Source organism: Hemitrygon akajei, chromosome 5, assembly GCF_048418815.1.
Source record: "Hemitrygon akajei chromosome 5, sHemAka1.3, whole genome shotgun sequence".
Taxonomy (NCBI): domain Eukaryota; kingdom Metazoa; phylum Chordata; class Chondrichthyes; order Myliobatiformes; family Dasyatidae; genus Hemitrygon; species Hemitrygon akajei.
In genome coordinates this window covers 75,073,672-75,092,937 of record NC_133128.1, presented here as the reverse complement: position 1 = coordinate 75,092,937, position 19,266 = coordinate 75,073,672, and the positions used below count along the sequence as shown (strand labels likewise).

The 19,266-nt window shown below is 40.2% G+C and overlaps 1 protein-coding gene across 11 annotated transcripts in view; it reads right to left on the bottom strand.

The window, feature by feature from the left end:
- Positions 1 to 19,266, bottom strand: part of ofd1 (OFD1 centriole and centriolar satellite protein) — a 113,023-nt gene that overhangs the window by 17,748 nt on the left and 76,009 nt on the right. For 9 of the 11 annotated variants that reach the window (XM_073045796.1, XM_073045806.1, XM_073045801.1 and 6 more), the window contains 3 exons: positions 18,834 to 18,978; positions 14,748 to 14,845; positions 23 to 163 (listed from right to left, as the gene is read on the bottom strand). In XM_073045796.1, the coding sequence (XP_072901897.1) occupies positions 23 to 163; positions 14,748 to 14,845; positions 18,834 to 18,978 (384 nt within the window). The remainder of the gene's footprint in view (positions 1 to 22; positions 164 to 14,747; positions 14,846 to 18,833; positions 18,979 to 19,266) is intronic. The other 2 variants (XM_073045802.1, XM_073045803.1) reach the window with 2 other exon arrangements.

Here is a 19,266-nt window from a genome sequence, read left to right as displayed (position 1 = left end):
AGCTAAAACGGTCTACACTCACTTGTACACAACATACCACATGATGATGGGAACTCACAAGCATCTGCTGGAGAGGAAATTATTTCTTGGTGTAGTGAAGAAACAGAGCTTTTATCCTCATTTTCTTCCCAGTATTTGTTAAGCTTTGAAACGCCTTCTTGCACTGCAATAAATACACAAAAGGTACTTTTATGTGACTCGTATAATGACACAGAAAATACAGAAGCAAAAGCAACAATAAATTTCTAACTAGAATCATTTTTACCCATTAAAAGGCCCATCTACTATTCCTTTATCAAACAAATTAGAATTTTAATCTTCGATAAACATATAACCAGAAAACTTCCTCAAAGATTTCAAATGCCTGGGAAACAGGAAAATGTATTTTACTTTTTAACCAGCATAAATATCCCTAGACATCTGTCTTGGAAGTCTCTAGAGCAAAACACTTCCTATTAGTTACTCTCCATTTGTCTGCATGTTTATTTCAACAGTGGCACATCTGCGTTTGCCTTCATCTTTCCTTTAACATGTTAAGTCTACAAGGGTTACCCCTGTAACTGCAGTGAGAATGATGATTCTCTGGAGGTTGCTAGACTGAACCTTCACCTTAAAGTTCTCAGACATTCAGTCACCCTAGGTTTCATCGAACAAGTAATGGTAATGGTAATTCCTTGCCAGCTGCATGATGAGGTAATGAACAGCTGCAAACTCGCTTACATGACTTAGTTAACCCTTCACTCCTCTGTTTAAAAAAATTCAAAGGATATTCAAACATGTCATGCAATTAGTATGTTATAATTGATAATACCTGACAAATGAAGAAAAAAAAAACAATTCTATGCCAGCTATGACAAGATTAAGATAGATTAGGGAATTTTCTTCCTGAACACAAATGGCTAAAAGGGGAAGTAAAAGATGTATTTCTGTGTCAGTGTCTCCTGAATAACAGATTATGATACACAAGGGGATATTGCACCTATGAATTGATTGAAAACATAATATTTTATAGAAAATAATAATCTAGGCATCTGTTACAAGTTAAATCAACATAAAAAAATAACATTGATAGTATATAAAGTGATGCACAAGACACCAACCTCCATGTCAAATAAGAACTGATCATGAACTTAATTATATGAAGACAGAATGATTAGCAAAGCTGCCAAGTTCTGGCAGCTGAGTAAGAGTTAGTGTTTTGCGTAACTGGCAACCAGAGGCATGCCTTAAATCAGGTAGATCAACTTGGCCAGAAACCCAAAGGTAGAAAAGGGATGGGTTCAGGATATCTGCAGGCATAATCCTAGCCAAAATCTGAGGCAAGAGCAACAGCAATATGCTGTGTTGCTGCAGGAGTTTTATCAATAGACAGTGAATTAATCATTCAATGGAGGGATGATTGAAAAGGTGCAAAAATATTGTTTCTGTATAAATGTGAGGTAAAGGCATTCACCTAATACTAGCAGGAACGTCAAGCAAATGCGAAAGGGGGAGAACCAAGCCAGAAATTGCAGTGAAAGAAAGGTATATTACAAAGGTCACAGTTAAGGTTCTCCAAAAGCAAAAACGAAGTGGGAGATGATAGTGAGTGCAAAAGACAAATTGCAGAACTTGGAGATCAGGGCTGTTAACAGTAAGGAATGTTATATTTAAATGATGACCCCAAGAAATCCCTGAAATAGGGCAAGTGTGTTGAACCTTCACACAATTTACTATTAACCGGGGCAGTTACTCCCCAACCTCCATCCACAAACAGATAACTGGGTGGGCTATAAAAATATCCACCCACCACCTATGAGCATTACAAATATGCTTCTGGGACACTCAAGTTTCTTTGTAAATTCCGTGCCTCAAATGCAGGATTTGCAAAGAAACTGCTTGAATAACTGAGAGACAATTGCCCAAGTCGACAATTTCTGGCAACAGAAACTCAATGGAATTCATGAATGTATCAAATAGGAAAGAAAATGATTCTTTATGCCTTGGCATCCACACCTTTTGGGGATTTGCCTGCAGTAACAGAAAGAGGGAATGCTTTCAAGATCTAAAAGACAACATCTCATAAGTAGTAAAAAAAAAATGTGCCGGTAGGTCATGCACAAAATCAGACAAAACTTGCCAGAAACCAAGACAAAATCTGCAGTCTCTCAATGGACTTGTCAAGGTGAAATAGTGAGTAATGGATTACAGGAAAACTTCAAAATTAGTGTTTTAGAATCTTAAATGCTCAGTGTTTCCCAGGAATTAGGAATTAGATGCGGTTTGATCCCAAGGACATAAAATAATATGGAGACAGGAGTCCCTCATGAGAAAACTAAACTAAAATAGAAAGATTCCATTTCATCAAAATAATAACTTGGATGAGGAAGAAGTTCAGAGAGCTGAAATACGTCTCAGCTACAACTGTGTAAGGAAGGAACATCCAAAGAAGAGAATGCTTGGCATTGTTCGAGGCATGGCACAAAGAGCAAATACCTTGTGCACAACTAGAACTGGAAAGGAGGAAGAGTGCAAGAACATCAGAGAAGTATTCAAGAAAAATGGTTACATCATGCACTTAATTGAAAAAAGAATAGAGTGGAATACAACACCTCAGCAAAGACAACCTCTAGATAGTACGGTTGTTGAGCCAGACTGGCAGCTTAACTGAAAAGCAAAGATGAGATTGCCAAAAATATGGTGTCAGTTAATAGTAAAAAGTGAGGACACAATTAGAAAAAAGTCTAAGCAAAGTGGCACCTAGAAGACCGAAAGAACTGTGCCAGGGAGTTGTGTACTCCATTCCTCTATCATCACGCCAAAAAAAGTACCGGTATATATTGGTGAGACTGGAAGGCCATTAAAGACCAGAATAGCAGAACATTAGGGGGCCTTAAAAAAAACTTGAGAGCTGAACAAAGTGGGATCACTGAAAACAGCCTATCATGCTCATGTACACCAAAGTTTGATGAGGTGAACTTCCTTGGCAGGGAAGAGAATACCTACAAGAGAAAGATTAGGAATCACTAGAGATGGAGCATGTGGGAGACCTAAATGTAAGTTCTAAGAGTGTAGAGATAGCTCCAGCCTGGGATCATACATTCCTAAAGAGAGTTTAACATAAAAAAGGGGGGAAATGACCAATCAGAACAAAGCCAATTCAAACTAACCAATTAGGAATATGCAATTCAGATCCCACCAATGAGGATTGAGCATTAAGCCCCACCTATGCCCGTGCTCATTTAACAGGATATATAAGGAGGTGTCTCTAGGGTGACTTGTCATTTGACAAACCTGTGCCTGAGGAAGACAGTTGGGTCTACCATTGAAACATTACAATCAGTATCTGCAAATCTGTGACTGTTAAGGTCTAAGCATAGTATGGATAGATTTGATAACCAGTCATCAAGCTTCTGTAGTTAGACAAGGAGCAACTTGCCTGGGACGGCCCAAAGCCTAGGTAAAATTGGACCTGAAGAAATACAAATGCAAAAGATGTCCACACTGTATCCTACAGCCCCACCAATGAGATGATCCAGTTATTACGGACAAAACAGTAGTTAACATGTTGTATGTGACAAGCAGTACCCCTCAGGACCAGAGTAATCAGCAATAAAGGAGGTGGGCCCAAGCTAAATAACTCTGTTCACACAGATATGACAATCAGGGAAAATCAGGCATTAAGATACCGTAGAGGGAAGGTCAAGAGACTACATAGTTTCAGAACAGTGAATCCCATTTCCTTCGCATGTCCTGTTGAATTCCCTATATTTTATTCAGCTTTTCAGGATATGAACATGTTGTGATGCTGTAGTATCTCAGCATTAAAACCTTAAGACGGGACCCCTTCATCCATTAACTGTAGGAAAGTATAAATAGAATATACAGTGCCCATAAAAAGAATTTAACCCCCTTGGAAATTTTCATGTTTTATTGTTTCACAACGTTGAATCACAGGGATTTAATTTGTTTTTTTTTTTTACAGTGATCAACAGAAAAGGACTCTTTCATGTCAAAGTGAAAACAGATCTTACAAAGTGATCTAAATTAAATACAAATATAAAACACAAAATATTGATTGTACATGTATTCATCCTCTTTAATATGACACTCCAAATCGTCACTGTTGCGGCCAACTGGTTTTAGAAGTCACATAATTAGTTAAGGTGTCATAGCTATAAATAAACCTGTGTGCAGTCAAGGTGTTTCAAATGATTGTAGTAAAAATACTCCTGTATCTGTAAAGTCCAACTGCTGGTGAGTCAAAATCCTGGCAAAAACCACACCATGCAGGCAGCGGAGCGGGAGTAAGGAGTGCTCGTGATCAATAGACGACTGGAGATTGGAGGATCAGCCGTTGTAGGTAGGCCAAGACCCTCGGACCTACCTGGAGAGTACCTGAGGAGGAAGGTAAAGCTGCGCAAACGCGGGTGACGTCAGCGGCGAGCGCGGGCTTTATAAAGTGGCCCACTTTCAGGAGCGGGCAGCGTCGGTGCAGGCAGCGGAGTTTGCAGGAGCAGAGTGCTGGGCTTTGGCTCAGCGGGCTTCGGCAAGAAGAAATCAGTGAGCCTGAGTACGTGCTTTTCATTTATTCTGACTAATCTGGGATCAGGTAATGGGGGAGACAGTTAGAGCAGTGGTGTGCTCCGTATGCAGTATGTGGGAGGTCAGGGTCAACACAGTTGTCCCTGATGACCACACCTGCAATAGGTGCATCCAGCTGCAGCTCCTATCAGACCGAGTTAGGGAATTGGAGCAGGAGCTGGATGAACTACAGATCATTCGGGAGGCAGAGGCAGAGATAGATAAGAGTCATCAGGAGGTAGTCACACCGAAAAGACAGGAGGTAGGCAAATGGGTGACAGTCAAGAGAGGCAGGGGGAGCAGACAGAGAGAGAAGAGCACCCCTGTGGCCGTTCTCATCAAAAATAAGTATACCGTTTTGGATACTGTTGGTGGGGATGACCTACCAGGAACAAGCTGCAGTGGTCCTGTCTCTGGAACTGAGGTTGGACCCTCGACTAGGAAGGGAAGAGAAGAGAACGGTATTGATAGGGGATTCTATAGTCAGGGGGGCAGATAGGAGATTTTGTGGGGAAGATCGGGAGTCTCGGATGGTATGTTGCTTCCCTGGTGCTGGGGTCCAAAACATCTCAGATCGGGTGCAGGTTATTCTCAAGAGGGAGGGCAAGAATCCAGATGTTGTGGTCCATGTAGGGACCAATGACATGGGTAGGATGAGTGAGGGGGTCCTGCGTAGGGAGTGCAGGGAGTTGGGTGCGAAGCTGAAGAGCAGGACCTCCAGGGTAACAATCTCAGGATTGCTACCTGTGCCACATGCGAGTGAGGCAAGGAACAGGAGGATTATAAAGATTAATACGTGGCTGAGAGGATGGTGCAGGAGGGAGGGCTTCAGGTTTGTAAATAATTGGGCTTTGTTCCAGGGAAGGTGGGATCTGTTCCCAAGGGACGTTTTACACCTGAACTGGAGCAGTACTAACATTCTTGCAGGGAAGTTTAAACTAAATTTGCAGGGGGCGGGGATCCAGAATGTGAGAGAGGATAGCGAGAGGAAGAATAAAGGACAGGTGGGGACTACACGGTTCCGGAATATTAAGTGTGTAGTAGAGAAAGGTGAGGCGGAACAAATGATAAGGAGGACACATGTACAGAGGGATGGTCTGACGGAACATGGAGTTAAATGTGTTGAAAGAATAAGTAAATTTAGGAAGGACAACAAAATTCTAGGGGCGTATAGCCCGATAGGAGTTCGGGGAGCTGGGTTAAGCACAATAGGCAGCGATTCAAACAGAGAGAGGAGAAATGGGCTAAAAATTCTATATCTGAATGCACAAAGTGTCAGAAATAAGGCGGATAAGCTTGAAGCTCAGGTGCGAATGGGTAACTATGATGTTGTTGGGACAACGGAGACATGGCTGCAGGGAGATCAGACCTGGTAAATGAATGTACAAGGGTATACGTGCTATCGTAGGGACAGAAATATGGGCAGAGGGGGTGGGGTGGCCCTGTTGGTGAGGAATGAGATTCAGTCCTTTGCAAGGGGGGACATAGGGTCAGGTGAAGTAGAGTCTGTGTGGATAGAACTGAGGAACAGTAAGGGCAAAAGGACCCAAATGGGTGTTGTCTACAGGCCACCAAACAGTAGCATGGATATTGGGTGCAAGTTGAATAGGGAGTTAACATCGGCATGTAGCAAAGGTAATGTCGCAGTAGTTATGGGGGATTTCAACATGCAGGTGAACTGGGAGAATCAGGTTGGTGCTGGACCACAGGATAGGGAGTTTGTAGAGTGCCTACGGGATGCATTCTTGGAACAGCTTGTACAAGAGCCGACCAGGGACAAGACTATTTTATGTAATGAACAGGATTTGATAAGCGATCTTGCAGTAAAGGAGCCATTAGGAGGTAGTGATCATAATATGATAAGTTTTTATCTGCAATTTGAGAAGGATAAGGGCAGCTCGGAGGTGTCAATGTTGCAGTTGAACAGGGGAAACTAACATGAGGGAGGAGCTGGCCAAAGTTGACTGGACGGATAGCCTAGCAGAAAAGACAGTGGAACAGCAATGGCAGGTAGTCTTGGGAATAATGCACAAGGTGCAAAATCAGTTCATCCCCCAGAGAAGGAAGGATTCAAAGGGGGGAAAGGGGCCACAGTGGTTGACAAAGGAAGTCAGAGATTGCATAGCATTAAAAAAAAGTATGACAGAGCTAAGGTGAGTGGGAGGACAGATGATTGGGAAGTTTTTAAGGAACAACAGAACTTAACCAAAAAGGCAATACGGGGAGGAAAAAATTAGGTACGAACACAAGCTAGCCAGGAATATAAAGGAAGATAGCAAAAGCTTTTTTTAGGTATGTGAAGAGAAAGTAGTTAAGAACAATGTTGGGCCCTTGAAGAATGAATTGGGTGAAATTGTTATGGGAAACAGAGAAATGGCAGAAGAATTTAATGAGTACTTTAGATCTGTTTTCACTAAGGAAGACACAAGCAATCTCCCAGATGTATGGATGGGCCAAGGACATAGGATAACAGAGGAAATGAAACAGATTGACATTAGGAAGGAAACGGTGATGAGTAGACTGATGGGACTGAAGGCTGACAAATCCCCAGGTCCAGATGGTCTGCATCCTAGGGTACTAAAGGAGGTGGCCCTGGAAATTGCGGATGCACTGGTAATCCTTAGATTCAGGATCAGTTCCTGAGGGTTGGAGAATGGCTAATGTTATCCCACTTTTTAAGAAAGGAGGGAGGGAGAAAACAGAGAACTATCGACCTGTCAGCCTGACATCGGTGGTGGGGAAGATGCTATCCATTATTAAGGATGAAATAGTGGCATATCTAGATAGCAGTGATAGGATTGGGCCGAGCCAGCATGGATTTACCAAGGGTAAATCATGCTTGACTAATCTGTTGGGAGTTTTTCGAGGATGTAACCAGGAAGTTAGACGGGGAAGATCCAGTGGATGTAGTGTACCTCGATTTTCAGAAGGCATTTGATAAGGTCCCACATAGAAGATTGGTGGGTAAAATCAAAGCTCAGGGCCGAATGGTCTACTTCTGCACCTATTGTCTAAAAGAACACTCCAATCAACTCTGCAAAAAGGTTATTGAAAAGCATAAGTTAGGAGATGGAAACAAGAAAATTTCCAAGTCGCTGAATATCCCTTGGAGTAAAGTTACGTCAATCATCAAGAAATTGAAAGAATATGGCAGCTGTAGATCTGCCTACAGCAGGCCATCCTCAAGAACTGAGTGACTGTGCAAGAAGGTGACTAGTGAGGGAGGTCATCAAGAGACCTGTGGCAACTCTGGAGGAGTTACAAGCATCAGTGGCTGAGATAGGAGAGACTCCGCATACAATTGTTGCCCAGATGCTTCACCAGTCACAGCTTTATGGGAGAGTGGCAAAGAGAAAGCCACTGTTGCAAAAAAAGACTCACATGAACTCACAGATAGAGTTTGTCAGAAGGCATGTGGGATTCTGTGAAGTCAGCTAAAAGAAGGTTGTACGGTCTGATGAAACTAAAATTGAGCTTTTTGACCATCAGTCTAAATATTACATTTGGCATAGGCAAATACTGTTTGTCATCAAAAACACACCATACCTACCGTGAAGCATGGTGGTGATGCTTCACTGCAGCAGGACCTGGAAGGCTTGTGAAGGTAAAAGGTAAAATGACTGTAGCAAAATATAGGGAAATCCTAGAGGAAAATCTAATGCAGTCTGCAAGAGAATTCTGACTTGGGAGATGTTTTTCAGCAAGTCAATGACCCCAAGCATAAAGCCAAAGCTACACAAAAATGGCTTAAAAACAACAAAGCTAAAGCCTGGGAGTGGCCAAGTCAGAGTCCAGACCTCGATCCCATTGAGAATTTGAGGCTGGACTTGAAAAAGGCCATTCATTCACTTTCCCCATGCAATCTGACTGAGCTTAAGCAGTTTGGTAAAGAAAACTGGGAAAAAATTGCAGTGTCCTGATGTGCAAAGCTGATGGAGACCTATCCACTCAGACTCAAGGCTGTAATTGCTGCCGAAGGTGCATCTATTAAATACTGACTTGGAGTTAACTATGCAATCAATTACTTGTGTTTAATAATTGTGATAAATTTAGACCAATTTGTAGAAATTTGTTTTCATTTTGACACGAAGGAGTCTTTTCTGTTGCTCAGTGTCAAAGAAGCCAAATTAAATCCACTGTGATTCATTGTTGTAAAACAATAAAACATGGAAACTTCCAAGGGGGTGAATACTTTTTATAGGCACTGTATGTAGTTTCAGTTCTTGGGACTGGTGAATAAAAGTATGTAATAAGGATGGAAAATGCTGAGACAAGCTGTAATGAATTATTATAATAGGGGTTCCAGGTCTCTGGTCTTTCGTTGGATGAACTGGTTATTCCTGAAAAATATCAGGGATTATGCTAGCATGACATAATTTACTCTGAAAAGCAGAAATTAGGACTTTCAAAAGCAAAATAAGAATGACATCTACATGTGGCTCTGGCATTCAGGGCATTAAGCAGAAATCAATCTTTTTGATTGAGGTGACTACTACTAACTCTCACCTTCGTGGAGTATCCTTGTATGAAATACAATACATGGCAAACCTATGCTGGTAGCAGGCATCTCACAAGGATTGTATGAGTTAAAGAAGGATACTCCAATAATGAGCATCCTTATCAGCAGATTATTGAGCTGTGAAAGATTTCAAACCATTCACTGTGATTGGTCACTTGTCCACTAAGAGATTGTTAACCAGGAGGTTGCAGGGCAAGCAAAAACCTTGCACAAAGTTGGAAGTTGACACCCCTGCTACCAGGAATTCACCTAAGGGTAGAGCAGACAACTTATTTGGCAGAATTATCAGTTGTAGCCTTTGAATTCCATCTAACATGTTAAGATTCTACGTGTGTGGTCAACTCTAGTATGGAATATTTCAGTGTTTCAAAGGGCAAACTTTAAAATCAGTGAATGGAAAGCTGCTACTACAGCCCCTTTATTAAAACCCAAAGGGGAAGTAAGAAACCAACATCCAACATGTATTGATTCTGGTAGTTTTTAGTTTTCTCAAGCATCAGATAGACATTGAAGGGTATGCGGCAACTCCGAATTAATGAGAAAGACTGCTAGTTAAAGAAAATTGTTGGGTAATATCAGAGGGCTACAAAGCAAAATTCATGAAATGAGCTCATGGAAATCTAGGTGAAGGGAATCTGAGAATACCTAGGGAAGTAGGTAGAGAGGTTGGCTGGATGTTTTGGAGGATTTGACAACCTTCCATGGTTCAGCAGGTGCTGGTGAACTCCAAAGGAGTAATACTGAGGTGATAAACATTAATAATTTAGTTATGCTTTAGTTTTCTTAAAAATAATGCTGATATATTGATCAAACAGGTGGATGAAAAAATTCCAAGCAGCCAACAACAGACCAGAAATACTGAGAGGGCTGCCTGAGGCTTGTGTAAAAAGGAATAGATGCCTTCATGGGGAAATATGCTGAAATGTCTCCCCAATGATTCTTTATAACCACAAAAATGGAATTCACAACAAGTAATTCAATAAAGCGAACAGGCAGAACTAATATTTTCAGTTCTTAAGTTAAACATTGAAAACATAAATACTACTTTGCTGTAGAACATGGAGATAATATGGCTAAGAAGAAGACACTGTAATATAATCAGCAGACAGCATGATACAAGGACTGATTATACCTCTAAAAATGGCTCAACAAGAGTCTCAGATAAAAGCAAGATTGATAAAACTAGATGGATTCACTGTCTCTTCTGTTCTTGGAAGTTGACTGTAACTGATACAGTTACTGGGAAGAGAAACGTGTTTTTGGGACACTTTTAAAATTATGCTATAATAGCAGTTGGGAAAGGGAAAAATGTAAAGATCCAGAGGCCAAACTTCCAAATGATATTTTGTTGCAAACAGTATGGATTCCCAAACTAGCTTAGAATGGTGAATCAATCAATTGTTCAAGAGTAGCCAAAAGGCTTCTGGAGGGAATTACATAACAAAATGCCGACTGTAAGACAGCAGGAAGATCCCAAGGAATACTTCAAGTCCATAGAGGAAGGCAAGTTCAAGTTTATTGTCATCTGCAACCAAATGAAACATCCCTCCAGACCACAGTGCACCCACAAAACATAACACACAGGACATAAACAAAATGTTGCCATAATTCAGTTAATAAAATATGATTTGAAAAGAATATAGCACAGGTAAACAGGAAACGGCCCAGGTAGTGGCAGGTTATTCATTAGTCTCACAGCCTGAGACTGTAAGAAGCTGTTACACAGTGTGGTGGTTCTCGTGTCCCTTTCTGTATCCCCTTCCCAATGGTAGTGGGTCAGAGATTGTGGGATGGTCGGCGGGGGTCCTCAATAATACTTTGGCCCTTCTCCTGGTAAATGTCACAAATAGAGGGGGAAGTAGACCCCAGTGATCCTCTTGGCTGTTTGAACTATCCACGATAGGGTCTTGCAGTCCAGTGCTTTGCAGTTTCCTTACCACACAATGATGAAGCCAGACAGGACACTCTCAATGCTGCCCCTATAGAAATTTGTTAGAAGGGGGGCAAGGAGCCTTACTCGCCTCAGACTCCACAGAAAGTGTAGCCGCTGCTGCCTTCTTGACTAGTATTGAGAGTCCAGGTTAGACTGTTATGTGCACACCAATGAATTATGTGCTCTTCACTCTCTCCACAACGGAGCCATTGACATGCAATGGAGAGTGGTCGACGTGTGCCTTCTTGAAGTCCACAATCATCTTTTTTGTCTTGTCTACATTGCTCTCACACCATTTGAGAAGTTTCGCTACCTCCTCTCTGTATGCCGACTCATTGTTGTTGATGAGGCCAACCACTGTAATATCATCAGCGAACTTGATGATGCAGTTTGACATGAATCTGATAGCATAGTCATGAGTCAGCAGTGTGAACAGCAACAAGCTGAGCACACTGCCCTGGGATATACCAGTGCTCAGTATGATGGAGCTTGAGATATTGATGTCACCTCAGACTGACTGGGGTCTTTCAGGACTCAGGAAAGCTGAGTGAGACATGATTTAATAGTTAAATCCCCAGCATCAAAGACAAGGTGAAGTTATTCAAACAGTTGGGGGTGGGAAAGTATGAAAAAATATAAAGAAGGGAGCTAATGTACTGTACAGTGGTGCTAGAAAGTTTGTGAACCTTGTAGAATTTTCTCTATTTCTCCATAAATATGACCTAAAATGTGATCAGATCTTCACGTATGTTCTAAAGCTAAACAGAACCCAATTAAATAAGTAACACAAAAAACATTATACTTGTTCATTTATTTATTGAGAAAAATGATCTAATATTACATGTATTTGTTAGAGAAAGTATGTGAACCTTTGCTTTCAGACTCCCTTATACAGCAATAACTTCAACCTCACATTTCTAGTAAATGTTGATCAGTCAGTCCTGCATATCAGCCTGAGAATTTTTAGGCCATTTCTCCTTACAAAACTGCTTTAACTCTGAGATGTTGGTGGGCTTCCTTGCATGAACTGCTTGCTGGGGACTTTTCACATTTCTATAGGATTAAAGTCAGAACCGACTCAGTCATTCCAAAACAAGAATTTCCTTTTTTTAAAAAGAAACCTTTCTGATGTTGATTTACTCTAGTCTTTCAGATCGTCTTGTTGCATATCCAACTTCTATTAACCTTCAGGTGATGGACTGCTACCCTGACATTCTCCTGTAAAAAGTCTTGATACAATATTGAATTCATTGTTCCCTCAATGATTGTAAGCTGTCCAGGCCTTGAGGTGGCAAAGCAAACCATGGGGCTTGTCCGGTCTTGGCACAAAACATCAGCAGGCATAGATGCTGGCTGGCCTGCTGAATTCCTCCTTATTTTGTGTTTATTGCTTGGATTTCCAGCATTTGCAGATTTTTTCTTGTTTGTGCCAAAACCATGATGTTCTCCTTCTACCATGCTTCACTGCTGGGATGAGGTTTTGGTGTTGGTCTGCAGTGCCCCTTTTCCTCCAAACATAGCAATCTGCATTTCTGCCAATAAATTCAACTTTTGTCTCATCTGTCCAGAGAACACTGTCCCAGAAGTGTTGTAGAACATCCAGGTGGACTTTTGCAAATTTGAGACATGTAGCAATTTTGTTTTTTGGAGAACAGCTGTTTCCTTCATGGTGTCCCTCTTGTTTTTCTTATAGTGGTCACACTAGTGGAGACTTTAGCAAGTTCTAGAGATTTCTGCAGGTCTTTTGCTGTTATTCTTGGGTTCTTTTTCACTTCCTTTAGCACTGCACATTGTGCTCCTGGTGTGACCTTTGCAGGATGCCCACTCCTAGGGAGAATAGCAACAGTACTGAGTTTCCTTCATTTGTAGACAATTTCTCTTATTGTGGACTGATGAACACTCAGGTCTTTAGAAATGCTTTTGTAGTCTTTTCCAGCTTCATGCGTCTCTACAATTCTTCTTCTTCTAAGGTCCTCTGAAAGTTGTTTTGATCAACACATGGTGCACATAAACAGATCTTTCTTGAGAAGAGCAGGCTCTGTCAATAACCTGAGTTTGTGTTTCTTTTTTATAGGGCAGGCACCTCTATAACCAACACCTAACTCCACATTGCTTTTGTCGAAAGCATTACCCCAGAGGTTCACATACTTTATCCAACAAATACATTAATATTGGATCATTTTTCTCAAAATGCTTTTGTGTTATTTATTTAATTGGGTACTCTACTTTTAGGACTTACGTGATTACAATGTAGGTCATATGCAGAAATAGAAAATTCTACAGTGTTCACAAACTTCCTAGCACCACTGTATATGGCTTTTATAGGAGTTATGTATACCTGATTCGATCCAGAGTGGCTTAAATGACCTAGAAAACAACTAATGAATGAACACCACTAGAATGGGAAGGCGGCAGGGAGGGTGAGGGATGACAAGAGGTTGCAAAGCAACATGGATTTTCAAATCTGGTTAATGGAAGGTAACCAAGAAAAGAAGTAATGTAGCCTGCCTTTTCAGATATATAGGCTAGGTATAACTGTCTTAGAAGTTTGTGAAGATTTGGCATCAAGCTTCAAATTCCTTGGTGTCCACACTTCCGAAGATCTCACCTGGTCCCTGAACTCCTCCATCCCGATCAAAAAGGTGCAACAGCACCTTTATTTCTGAGTAGCATCAAGAAAGCTCACCTCTGTCCCAGGATACTGATGGACTTTTACCGCTGCACCACTAAGAGCATACTCACCAACTGCATCTCAGTGTGGTATGGCAAAAGCACACCAACATGTGGTGAAAACTGCCCAGCTGATTATTGGCACCCAATTGCCCACCATTGAGAACATCTACCATAAACGCTGCCTGGACAGGGCGAAAAGCATTATCAATGATGCATCTCACCCTAACCATGGACTTTTTACTCTCCTCCCATCCGGTAGGTGCTTCAGGAGCCTCTGCTCCCGCACCAGAAAGCGCAGGAAGAGCTTCTTCCCTGAGGCTGTGATCCTGCTGAACCTCACATCACAGTGCTAAGCAGTATTGCACCCATACTGTACTGTCTCCGTACTTTTATATTTGTGTGCTGCAGCACTTACTTTTTATTCACAGTTATTTTGTAAATAACACTATTCTTTGTATTTCTGGTTGGATGCTAACTGCATTTCATTGGCTTTGTATCTGTACTTGGCACAACGACAATAAAGTTAAATCTAATCTAATGATATCTGTAACTTTGATAAACTTCTACAGATGTGTGGTGGAGAGTTTATAACTAGTTGCATCAATGCCTGGTGTGGAAACACCAATGCCATTGAACAGAAAAGCCTACAAAGGTAGTGGTTATAGGCCAGTGCGTCACTTATAAGGAGTGCTGTTGCAAGAAAGCAGCACCCATCATCGAGCCCCCACCATCCAATAATTTTACTAGAATGGTAGACTATAGCATATATCATCCAGTTATTTGTAAACAAAGAAAATAAAGTTATTTGAATTCACAAGTTTCAAGTCTTCACCAACTGCCCCTTCCTTCCCCTTATTATGGTTACTTAATTTAAGTAACTCACCTGGCTTCTTATTGCACTTCTGTTGAGTGGTTGTAATTTTAAATATTAACCTTATTTTTGTTTTAATTTCATCTCATCAAGTGTGCATTTCCAGATATCACATTCACATTTCAAGCTCCAGCGTTATTTGTCAAATTCTACAGACTAGGTCAGTACTTCCTTAGCCAAATACTTACTGATTTCACAATGTTTATCTGGTTGATCAAGCAGTTCTTCGAACCTTGGAGTTGTTGAAGGCATAGACAAGGGATCATCAACTTGATCATTTTCTGACCTGCAAGTTAATTAGAAAGAAAAATAACAAGGATATATTCACTGCTATTAAACTATAAACATGTTACCAAAAATAAGGTTAAAAATTATTTTGATCTTTTCCATTACAAGATTGTTTTAAAATAATCATATTAACAAATGGTGCTTGCTTTAGTTTAAAAAAAATCTGAACTGCCTTCAAAATAAAATCTCAGATAATTAAAGGATATGGATCCCCAATTAAGAGTAAATTTACATGTTGAATGATAGCGCATTTTACTGTAGTGAGGTAAGCCATGGTATCAATCTCCCCTACTCCAGATACTGAATCTAGAAACAGAATATATGAAAGCAGAACTCCATATATCTTAAGGACGAATGTTAAATACAGGTTTCCCCTGCTATCCGAAGGTAGAGCATTCCTATGAAAAATGTCGTAAACCAAAGAAGCAATTACCATTAATTTATATGGAAAAAATTTGTGAGCGTTCCCAGACCCAAAAAATAACCTAACAAATCAAACCAAATAACACATAAAACCTAAAATAACACAGACATATAGTAAAAACAGAAATTATATGATAAATATACAGCCTATATAAAGTAGAAATATTTTATGTACGGTGTAGTTTCACTTATCAAAATCGGGAAGACAGCGAGCTGAAATCGATTTGGAGAGGAAAAAAAAATCAGCACGTACACGTATGTGCACACAACTGCCCACACAAGGCTTCACTGTCATGTTAGTCTTTCTCGGGGTAAACACACAAATAAAGTGGGCGTCTTTTTTTCATAAAAGCGAAAATCCTCTTTGGTTAGCGAAATCAGGTACGAATGTAGGTCTTTTGTAACAGCGAGCTGTCGTAAAGCGTACGCTTGAAAAACGGGGACCACCTGTACAACATTTTATCAACTGGGCCAATAAATACAATCCTGGAATTCAGAAGAATGAGACGAGATCGTATAGAAACATATAAAATTATGAAAGGGATAGGATAGATAAGACAGAGACAGGAAAGCTGTTTCCACTGGTCGGTGAGATTAGAACTAGGAGGGCACAGCCTCAAGATTTGGGGGAGTAGATTTAGGATGGAGATGAGGAGGAACTGCTTTTCCCAGAGAATGGTGAATCTGTGGAATTCTCTGCCCAGTGAAGCAGTGGAGGATACCCCAATAAATATATTTAAGACAAGGTTGGATAGATTTTTGCATAGAAGGGGAATTAGGGGCTATGGGGAAAAGGCAAGCAGATAGAGAAGAGTCCATGGCCAGATCAGCCATGATCTTATTGGATAGCAGAACTGGCTCAATGGGCTAGATGACCTACTCCTGTTCCTATTTCTTATGCTCATATGGAAATAGTCTGTTCTGCACTTTGCCTTTGAAATGCAAATTATTAAAATACTACTGTAATGTTTGATGCGATGGGTTTATCATCAGGGATACGAACATCACAACACCTTTATGGTGCAACAGTAAAGAGGGAAGCTCTGCACTGTTTCCTTAAAAGTTGTTACATTTCCTGATGGTCAGAAACGTCTGTGGTACAAAGTCTCCTGCAAAGAATAGCTTTGGGTGTCAAACAAATGAAACTGCAGCTGTATACGTCTGAAGTATAAAATAACAAAATAATTTAATTTTTGAAGGTTTTAAAACTATTAAGTATAAAGTATTCCACTTAATTCACTGGTTCAAGTAATAATGAAAAGGTAGAAGTTTTATTTTTACTTGCACAAAAATCAAAACATGGATGTCAAAATACACAAGCAAATAAGTTCTTATTTGTGTCAGTGCACTACTAATATCAAATTAAAGCATGCAAATTCAGGAAGTTTTCTTACTGATAAAATTGAGTGAAGTGTCTAAGTTCCATTTGTTTACTTATGAAGATACAGTCTATGAGTACTGTTTATTATTTAACTGTCACCCATTTCATCTCCTATGCATTGCCATTTTAAGTGGAAGGAGAAAAATCTGAAGAGCATCAAATGGTGGCAATTTGTTTTTTTGTGAAAGAGAAATTGAGTTTCACAAATTTGCTGGAGTTGTTTAAGGTCCTAACAAATGGGGTAGATAAAAAAAGTAAACTGTAGATGTGAAGTAATAATCCTTGAAGACTAACAGAAAACAATCTGTAAAATTAAATAGGTAATTTTCAAACTTCCAAACAGCAAGCAACCCATGAGATGCCATGAATATCTATGCTAGGTTTTGTAACTGCTTCATTCAACGTTAATGACTTGGACACAGAACACAGAGCCTGCAGGGCCTCTGCAGATTAAGTGAGTAAGCAAGTGGGAGATTGTGAGGTCATCCAATTCAAAAGAATGAAACAAAACTATTTTTTAAAAATAGACTGAGATTAGAAAATGTGGTGGTATAAATCTCCAAATGCATGAAACACAAAGGATCACTATGCAGATGCAGCAAGTAATTAGAAAAACTAATGAAATGTCCTCCTTTATTGAAAAGCATGAGTACAGAGAATAAAAGAAAGGATATTTTGCCACAGCTTCACAGGGCAATGGAGAGACCATACCAAATCAGTTCTGGCCTCCATTTTTAGGGAATATTTTGCACTGGACACAGTGCAGATAAGATTCACTCCTTTAATTCCAAGGCAAAAGGGTGCTGGATTTTTAGAATGAGACATAAACTTAATGAAATATAAAAGACTCTGAGGGAGACTGACAGGGTGTATGCCAGGAGTATGTTCCTTTAGAATAGGTATTAGAAAAAGATGTGCATTGTTTCAGAGGGGGGCTCACTCATTTCTGATAGAGATTAGGAGTTTCTTCTCCCAGAGCCCCATGACTTCTGGAATTCTCCACCCTTGACATCTGTGATGGTGGAGTTATTGAATATTGTTAAGGCAGAAACTAATAGATTTTGAACTACAAGGGAGTCAAGGGGACAGCACAGAGAAGTAGAAACAAGGCTAAGATTAGATCAGCCACTATCTATTGAATGGCTGAGCAGATTCTAGAACCCCATTAACCAGCTCCTGCTCTGGTTCCTTATGTTCTTTTTGGATTTCCGAAACAATTACCATAGATGCCGGATTATAAGCCGCTACTTTTTTTCCCACGCTTTGAACAGTGCGGCTTTTACTACGGTGCGGCTAATGCATGGTTTTTTTTCATGCCGCCAAAAACATTTTGCCTCGTAACAGTAGACCAATAAAATTGATGAGTAGTTCACAGAGGTCCAATGAAATTGTACAATAAATCAAGCGCACTTTCCCAATTAAATTATTGTAAATCAGTCATTTGTACTCACCCTCATCAACATGGAAAACACTCGAAGAAAAGCATTGTGCTGCCTTTATGGCAGTTATTTAGTTTATAATATTTTCGCTTAGTAATTCATTTGTTAGTATTTTCTAGTTAAAGTTAGAAGTGTTTTAACTATATTTGTTTTCTGTACTACATCCCAGGATGCTATGACGTCACATCCGGTTTCGCCACGTCTTGTGGGAAATACCGGTTTGCGATAAATGGAAAGGTGGGGGGGGAGCGCATTAGACGAGCGCATTAGACCCGCGCGAGAACGCTGCTTTTAAGTTAAAGGTGATCAATAACTTTTCCTGGTAGGCTGCAGTATATATATTTTTTTACCAGTCGTTAGGAGATATTGGAATGTTGTTCGTGCACTGTTCAGTAAAAAAGTATACGCAACGTAATTTGTGTGTTACCGATACGTATGTATATTTAAAAGTAGCCGTGTTACAGGCACGGTTCGAAAAAAAGCATTTGCAATATGTATTTGTTTATGTTACCATACGGATTTAATTAAAAGTTAAAAAATCCTCACGTGTAATATCTTTCTGTGTAAATATCTCATATTACAACGTGGGACACCTGCGGCCTAAAATCCGGTGCGGCTTGTACAAGTACAAAATTGATTTTCTTTCTAAAATTAGAGCCTGCGGCTTTTAATCAGGTGCGCTCTGTAGTATGGAATCTACGGTAAGTATTTAAGAACAGCTATTGAAGAGTCTGGATTTTTACCTTTCATTTGCTCCACAGATGATAGATAAAGGATGGTTTGCATTACTTTCATCTGAACTGCCATGGGATTGTACTTCACCGGTTGCAATTGGCTTTTGATGTTCGGATACACTGGGAACACGGACCAGAAATGACCCATCCTCACCTTTTTGAAAAACAAAATTGTTAAAATGGGCATGTACCAAGGTACAGAAGAAAAACCTGTCTTGCATACTATTTATACAGAACAATTCATTACAACAGTGCATTGAGGTAGTACAAGATAAAATAATAACAGAATACAAAATAAAGAGTTATAATTACAGAGAAAATGTAATCCAGGTAGACAATACAGTGCAAGGTTATAACAAGGCAGATTGAGCGATCGAAGGGAACTATACACCAGTCAAAGAACAGTGGGATAGAAGCTATCCTTAAGCAAAGCACACAAAGC